This window comes from Rhinopithecus bieti, unplaced genomic scaffold, assembly GCF_001698545.2.
Source record: "Rhinopithecus bieti isolate Rb0 unplaced genomic scaffold, ASM169854v2 scaffold_17701, whole genome shotgun sequence".
Lineage (NCBI taxonomy): Eukaryota > Metazoa > Chordata > Mammalia > Primates > Cercopithecidae > Rhinopithecus > Rhinopithecus bieti.
Window position 1 is genome coordinate 367756 of NW_016808868.1, and position 8181 is coordinate 375936.

Consider the following 8181-nt stretch of genomic DNA (forward strand, 5'->3'; position numbering starts at 1 on the left):
AAAAAAAAAACAAAAAAAAAAACTCCCTGAAACAATTTGAGAACTACTAGTCTGGAATGAAGAAGTGTGGAGCTACGATACCAATAGAAACCTTTCAAAACTCAAGGTTAGGGTTCAAAACTTCTAGTATACATTTAAAGATAGTTTCTAAGTTTTTCTTCCCTCTCTCCCTCTCTTTCTTAACCCTCCCTTTCTCCTCTCCCTTCTGAATTTCCTACATGACTCAGCAATTTCTTAGGAGTATCAGATTTTCAGCTTGACCACATAAGGGCCAGGTATTTATGATGCTCTTCAAGCCAGGGAAAAGAGGGAGAAAAATGGGTACTAGCTCCTCAGCTGTGGGTGTCACTAGTGGGAGACCCATACCAAATGATGTTCCCATAATTTGGGGAGGAGAACATCATTCTGTCCTTGATGACTGAAATCTCAGTATGAATTACTCACCCCTTCTTTGTGATTCCTTTAGCAAGGTTTTTTTTAAAAAACTATCTTTATGTTTCATAATACTGTCTGGTGGCAGAATCAATTCTCTTCCCCTGTAAGACTATAAGCCTCTTGAGGACGGAGTCCACATGTTGCTCATCCACCTCTCTATCCCCAATACCCTGTACTGTACATAGACACTAATGGTAGTTGATAAATACTGGCTGAAGTGAATTGGTAAAGTAGTAGTTGGATCATGACCAAGAGTCCTTCTGTGTTATAAGTTACTTGCCCTTCACTGGCACACTTTAGTTTGGATGCCAAAGGCGGGTAACTTGTTTTGGCACGTAACTTTGGTCTACTTTTAAAACTTGAGATCTTTAGGAAGGACAGAGTTGTTAGAAAGCCATGTGATTTAGAATGTAATTATGGTTATGTATTTCAGAATGTAATGATGATTCTTAGAATGCTTAATGTCACATATCTTTAGTAATTATACACTAAGCCATATTCAGAACTCAGTATCAATTGATTATTGCTTAATATGTAGCAGCAAATGACTTGTGTTATGTTCCAGGTCCTTCTTCAGAAACCATATTGTATGCAAATGGACCTCCCAGAGCCAAGCTAACTCTAATCTCTTCTAAAATCCTCCCTCATCACTGAAAATCCTCCCTCATCACTTGGGTCGCCATGTACTCATTAACACATCACAAAAGGAAGATCCTTTTTTTTCACTTTAGAAAAAGTTAAAAACAAGTGGTATTTTCTACCGTATAAGGACTAGTTCTACACTGACAAAACAGAGACTACTTGGTTACAACATTTTTAAAAGTTCTTGACTGATAAATAAAGTTTTAGATAAAAGTGTTATTTTATAAACATATTTTTTTTTTGGAAATGAGTTTCCGTAGACCTTCAGTTACAGTGTCCATCTGGCAATGTGATATGTTGTCAGGAAATGAATCAAGACAAAACGGAAGTGTGCTGGGGCAGTTCTAAGTCTAAATAAAGGGCTTGGTCAGGTCCAGAGAAGTCTAATTTCCTTGGGCAGTATAAAATTGACATTATTGATTGTAATTCATTATTTTAGAGATGAATTGCAGGACAGTACTGTTTCTGCATGCTTCTAGCCTCTTTTATATTAATTCACTGGCTGTTTAAAATACTTAAGGAAGAATGAGTCCCTTTTTAGGATTTCTGTTATTTAACAAGTCAAAAAAATTCAAATGGCCACACTTGCAGGCTCTTTGGTGAATATGAATATACATGTATAAATCAATTCAATTTCAGCTCAATAATCTTGTTCAGCTGAAAGCTGATCAGCACAGAAGCCTGTGGCTCTATACATGTAATGAGTCAGAATGGACAACAAAATAATAGTGTAAAGCAGGGACTGGCAAATTTTCCCCATAAAGGGCCAGAGAGTAAATATTTTAGACTTTCCAAGCCCACAGTCTCTGTACCAACTATTCAACATTGCTGCAACTACTCTGTCCTGGTAATGAGAAAGCAACTACAGGCAACATGTAAATGAATGGGTGTGACTATGTTCCAATAAAACTTTATTTATAAAAACAGATAGTGGGCCAGATTTGGCATATGGGCTGTATGTAGTTTGCTAGTCCTGGATTAAAGGGATAACTGCTCTAATCCTTTGTGGAAACATATAGGAAACAGAACGGTGCCTGAAAAAGGGTACACGATATTTCTATCTGCCTTTGTTCTTTATGTTGCTCTTCCATAAAAGAACCACAGAATAAGATTTTAATTTTAAAAGATGGCAGGTTTTACAAAGCTGTTGGGTTGGTAATTTAGGGGTATTTGATAGAATGTATGTGGGCTTGAGAGGGGATGGTATGAAAAAAAGAGGATGGCATGGGCTGGTGGGGATAAAAATAATGTGGCACAGGTCAGCAGGCAAGAGATTGTATAGGCAGCAGAAATAGTAGCACTGCTAACTGCTTTCTGGATTATTATCTTGGCTCCTATTATTCATTCATCTATATAAAGTGGTACCACATTTTAGAGAGCCTAATACCATACTGCTGACTAGGAGAGCATTTCTTTCATCAGTGCACATACAAAAAAAAATATCTTTGTTAGTCTGCTAAATGATCAGGGACTTATGGACAAATCACTTAATGGGGTTATTTTTTAAATTACATTTGTTTATTCTACCCATGTAGTTTTCCTATAGAATGGCAGAGCTTTAGAAAGTACCTTATAGTAGATAATGACTTATTACACTAGAATTCAACTTCTACACATATACTTACAAAGGAAGAGATTAGAGATAGATAGATTAGAGAGAAATTGGCTAATATTCAGTGTTACACTGAGCCACTCAAATCACCCAAGTGTTTGTGAACAACTAAGTATATCATCTAGAGACCAACCATAAAGATATCATCACAAAGCTACATGTTCACACATTCATATCTTGAATATACTGCTGCTTGTATTGCCTATTATGCAGGATAGTTAGTGTTGGCCATCGTTTGATCACTAAACGGAGAAGCATGCAACTCCTTTATTAATTTTGATAACAGTTTAGCAAAGCCATTAAGATACGATTAGAAGCCTAACTTAACTTGCTGAATGGCCATAAACAAGGCACTTGACTTTTCCTGGCTTCCGGGTACTCTTTGTGAAAATAAAAGATAAAGGTTAGCTGACACCTTCATGTCCAACTCTGTGACAAGGGGCAACAGAAAAGTTGTAAATTTGAGGTACACAATAGCTTACCTATCTATATACTTTATATTTATGAAAAGCTTAAGTTTTTTTAAAAAATGGCTTTTCCTCTGTGGGCAATTATCTAGCAGGGTTAAGTAAACCATGAGGTGGTATTTAATAGCACATTTCCACTAAATGTCAGACCTCTGGCTCTCACATCTCTTTTGAGTTACTCAAACAGCTGTCCAAAACAGCTGTGGCAACCATGAACTTTGTTTTTTGTAACACAACAATGAGAGCATGGATGGTAGTGTTAGAATAAAACTATAAAGGTCTCTGAGACATTAGCAATGTCTTGGCAGAAACTTCCATGGCAAAATCTTAAAATTTAAATTTTTTTGAAAGATAATTCACCTAGGCAAGAAAACTGAGATCGGATAGATCAGTATTTTAAACCACTGGTTCAGAAAATCCATTTAGTGGGTTGCAACCAACATTTTGTTTTTAAATAAATAAAACGGAAAAACAGCATGCATTGTATGTAGTATGGAAGGCATCACTTGATGAAACTTTTGTTTCTGATCTTTGTATGCATATGTGACTGTAAACGTGTGTATGTGTACATATGGTGGGTGTATATATACATGTGTGTACATAAACACATGTATAATTTGTATCTTTACCCCAGTTTGTGATGTAAAATGTTTCTCTGATATGGATAACCATCAAAACAGAGTCAAAAGTCGCTGTCCTGGATGTCAAAAACGTTAAAATGACCTTTCAAGGCTCTTCCATTTGAGAGACTTTGTAATCCCAAGATGTTAAGATTCTCAAGATTTTCTGCTTAATATCAGCCGAACACATCTACCAACTGGTAAGATGTTCCTGCCAAACTTGACTATATATGTGTGTGTGTATACACATACACACACATCTGCTGTTTTCAAAATTTAAAAAAAAAAGCTTTCAGTTGGAAATAAAGCATCCAAAACCACTTTTTTGAGTGCATCAATAATTAGCCTAATTTTACAATAATGAAACTTGTCCACTTGAATTTGGGGAGAAAAGGCCTGTAAGAAAGGCTAAGTTAGCTCAAAGTAGCAAAACATGAGGAAATGCCAAGATCACAGTATTACAGAATGATCGGCCAGATTTTCCAACACCTTAGCTACTCTCTCGTTGTGTTTTTTGTTTATTTAATTGTTTTGTTTTTTAAGAATGTGAATTAATTCTCTCAGGCCACAAGGTACCACTGAATAAGCAGAAACCTAAGTTAATGGAATTGGTATTGGACAAGGCCTCCTTATCTCACATTTGAGAACTTAAATCAGCACTTAAGGCCTGAAATTCTTCCGTAAGCACTAATTTAGTAAACACTATCCAGGTGGCCTGAATTGAGTTTCCCAAGTTTCCATACAAGTAAGTAAATCAACATCAGAGATACTGACTGCTAAATACCTTATCAGAGGAAGTATACTTCTAGTCTTCCAGGAAGCTTCTTCTACACCCATGTGGTATCTAGCTTTAAGGACTCTAAAAGTGGGACGCAGGGAGATGGTGCAAAGGATTTCACCTTACAGCTAATTAGGGTGGACCAGAGACTCAGGTACAAAAAGGAGTCTAGGAAGTCAAGGCTGCCTATGAAGAAGCAGAGTCATGAGCCTTGCTGTAACTTCGTCTCTGCTGACCTCTTGTTTAGATGTGGAAGAAATGCCCAGGGTGCCAACAGGGCAGCCACCAACTTTCCAAAGCAGGTAAACAAGCTACCAGTTCAAGGGGCCAGGATCATACAGTAATCAATGATTGTATTGTGATTTGAATTTCTTTGGAATTCTGTATCCGCAATTGACTGTAAGTACCTTGAAGGCAAGGAACTTGTCATTTCTTCTTTTTATCCCTACTACCTCCACTGGTACGTAGTAGGTGCTAGTAAAAGCGGGCAGGACACAGTAATGAGGAGAAAGGTGAAAGCACTTGATTCTGTCAAGCCTGTGTATGATCTTCTCATTATGAATTATGACATCTAGAAGGAGGAGATACCTAAGATAGTCAGGATGGGGATGCGGGTGGTGGTGGGGGATGTGGAGGTGGGTGGAAGACAGATAAGATTTTTATCTGTTAAAATCAACACATCAGTGGCGCTCAGCAGTGAAAAGATGGCTGGTGCAGACATTTAAAATTAGCTTCCCCTGACGGTTCCTTAGCAACGCTTTACCAGAACATTATTGCTTTTAATGTGCACTGCACAACGTTTACTTGCACATCAAATAGCTAGGAAATGGCCATTGTTAACTGACACTGAACAAAAGATAGGAAAACACACTACTCAATACACCCTCCTCATTGCCCTTATGGAGAGGAACAAACAGCCCAGATTTCCTGCTGCCTGTCCCTCCCAGGCTGCCCATTAGAGGTGCCAATCACTGGCCACAAAGCCTGTGTTTTCTCCCTTTTGTTTCTCTAGGCTTTCCTTCTATTTGATCACAGGCGACTGCCACCATCCTTTTTATTCGTTGAAGGAAGGCGAGACAGTGACTTTGTTTTATGTGAGGGCAATAAACCAAATAAATGCCCCCAGAAACGAACAGTAGTAGCAAAATATCATCTTGGATGAAGCAAGACATCTGAAGCTCATGCAAGCCAGTGGGAAAATTCTGTGTAGTAAAATGCTGTTTTGTATGGGAACAAAATACGCAAGGCCAAAGTGATGAAGAAAAGGAAAATATTAATGTCTTTCTTTGCTAAGCCTGTATTCCCTCTCTTGAAGTAAAAAATAATAACCAACTACTCTATGAAGATTTAGTTGTCCCTATATTTAAATGATGGAGTAAGATACAATTTTTAAATATAAAGGGCATCAGATTGCAAGTCAGAATCTCTACCACCACTGATCAGTAGGCATGTTCTAGGCCTTGCTGTAGCACGTAGTAGCCATAAGTCCCTGGTAAAGGCACTATCAGGGCATTAATTTCCTCATCTGTAAAAGTCACATAATAATTGTTCTTCAGTAAAGTGCACCTCATAATTAACTCTTCAGACTAATGTGTGAAGCAAGTAAAATACTTGACAAATAGAAGGTGGTATTCTTATTTCTGGAAACATGTTGACTTCACAGATATTTGAATTCAGAATACTCTACACCAGAAATTCACACTTACAAATCAAATCTTTTCACCATGGACCCAAATTGCCATTCTGATACCGCATGTTGGCTTCCAGATGGAAATACACACACCAGTTGGGTAGGGAAGCGAGTGGCCTGATCCCAGCAAATCTGAGTCCCCTCTAGGTATTGGAGCTTACCTCTTGAACTAGGGAAGGAGTTGTTGAGTTGCTCCATCACCTCCTCCAACCCTGTGCTTGTGTCCTGGGGAGGACTGAGAACATCTTCCTCACCTTAATAAAAGCAAAAACAAATAATGGAAAATTACATTTATACAAAACATATTAAAGAAAAGGGTCATAATTACATTTTAACACCATTATAAATTCATTTCACTTGCTCATAAATAACAAAAAAAAACTCCTCAAGCTTAGTAATTAGGAAATCATTCTTTAAAGGGACGAATTCCATACAGTAGTTTATCTATATCATTACCCTTGGAGAAAAAAAAAAATACTGTATTTCTTTTTTTTTTTTTTTTTTTGAGATGGAGTCTCGCTCTGTTGCCCAGGCTGAAGTGCAGTGGCACGATCTTGGCTCACTGCAACCTCTGCCTCCCAGGTTCAAACGATTCCTCTGCCTCAGCCTCCCGAGTAGCTGGGACTACAGGCATGTGCCACCACGTCCAGCTAATTTTGTATTTTAGTAGAGACAGGGTTTCACCATATTGGCCAGGCTGGTTTCGAACTCCTGACCTCATGATCCGCCCACCTCGGACTCCCAAAAGTGCTTGGATTACAAGCGTGAGCCACCACGCCCGGCCTACTGTGTATCTTTTTAAAAGCTGACTAGAAGAATTACTTGAAATGTGCCTCGCACATAGAAATGATAAATACATGAGATAATGAATACTCTACATACCCTGACTTGATCATTAAACATTCTGTGTATGCAACAAAATATCGCATGTACTCCCTAAATATGTACAAATATTATACTTCAGTAAAAAACAGGCCGGATGTGGTCGCTCATGCCAGTAATCCCAGCTCCTTGGGAAGCCGAGGTGGGAGAACTGTTTGATGTCAGGAATTTGAGAGCAGCCTGGGCAACACAGTGAGACTCTGTCTCTATTTAAAACAAACAAACAAACAAACAAACAAAAAATAAAAAAAAAAGTCAATGGAAAAAGGTAAAACTGACAAACTCTCTTTTGTGCCCCATTAACAAATGTGAAACTTTGTTCTATGTAATAAAATAAGTATTGGCCGGGCGCGGTGGCTCAAGCCTGTAATCCCAGCACTTTGGGAGGCCGAGACGGGCGGATCACGAGGTCAGGAGATCAAGACCATCCTGACTAACATGGTGAAACCCCGTCTCTACTAAAAATACAAAAAACTAGCCGGGCGACCTGGCGGGCGCCTGTAGTCCCAGCTACTCGGGAGGCTGAGGCAGGAGAATGGCGTGAACCCGGGAGGCGGAGCTTGCAGTGAGCTGAGATCCGGCCACTGCACTCCAGCCTGGGCGACAGAGCGAGACTCCGTCTCAAAAAAAAAATAAAAAAAATTAAAAAAAAATCACAGAGGAATGATTCTGTGTTGGACTATTCAGTGGACAGAGAAGAGCATTCTGACTGACGTGAGACACTGTCTCCGTTCCCAGGGAGCCCGTGAGGTGGCTGCACGGAGCACACGCGTGAAGATTCAGGAGCATGAGCGTCAGGTGATGGGAGGGGCAAGGAGGCAGCACCAGAAAGATGCCTGCGGAGAGGCCGCTGCAGCCAGGCTGGCCGGGAAGGTCACGGGAGTGGGTGCAGGCATCTCCCTCCAGCCGCACTTGGTTTTCATGAGGACGCGTGCAGGGAAGGGGATGACACCGAAATGCTGTGGCGCTGAGGGGAGGAGGGGAGGGACACAGGGCCGAGGGCTGGCCCCCACCCCTTCCGTCCCTGCCCCTAGGAACGCTGCCAAAATCAGCCC

General features: G+C 39.9%; 1 protein-coding gene across 1 annotated transcript in view; it reads right to left on the reverse strand.

The window, feature by feature from the left end:
- DMD (dystrophin) overlaps positions 1-8181 on the reverse strand; it is a 153022-nt gene that overhangs the window by 8823 nt on the left and 136018 nt on the right. Inside the window, exon 15 of the mRNA XM_017887669.1 lies at positions 6406-6498. Within this exon, the coding sequence (XP_017743158.1) occupies positions 6406-6498 (93 nt within the window). The remainder of the gene's footprint in view (positions 1-6405; positions 6499-8181) is intronic.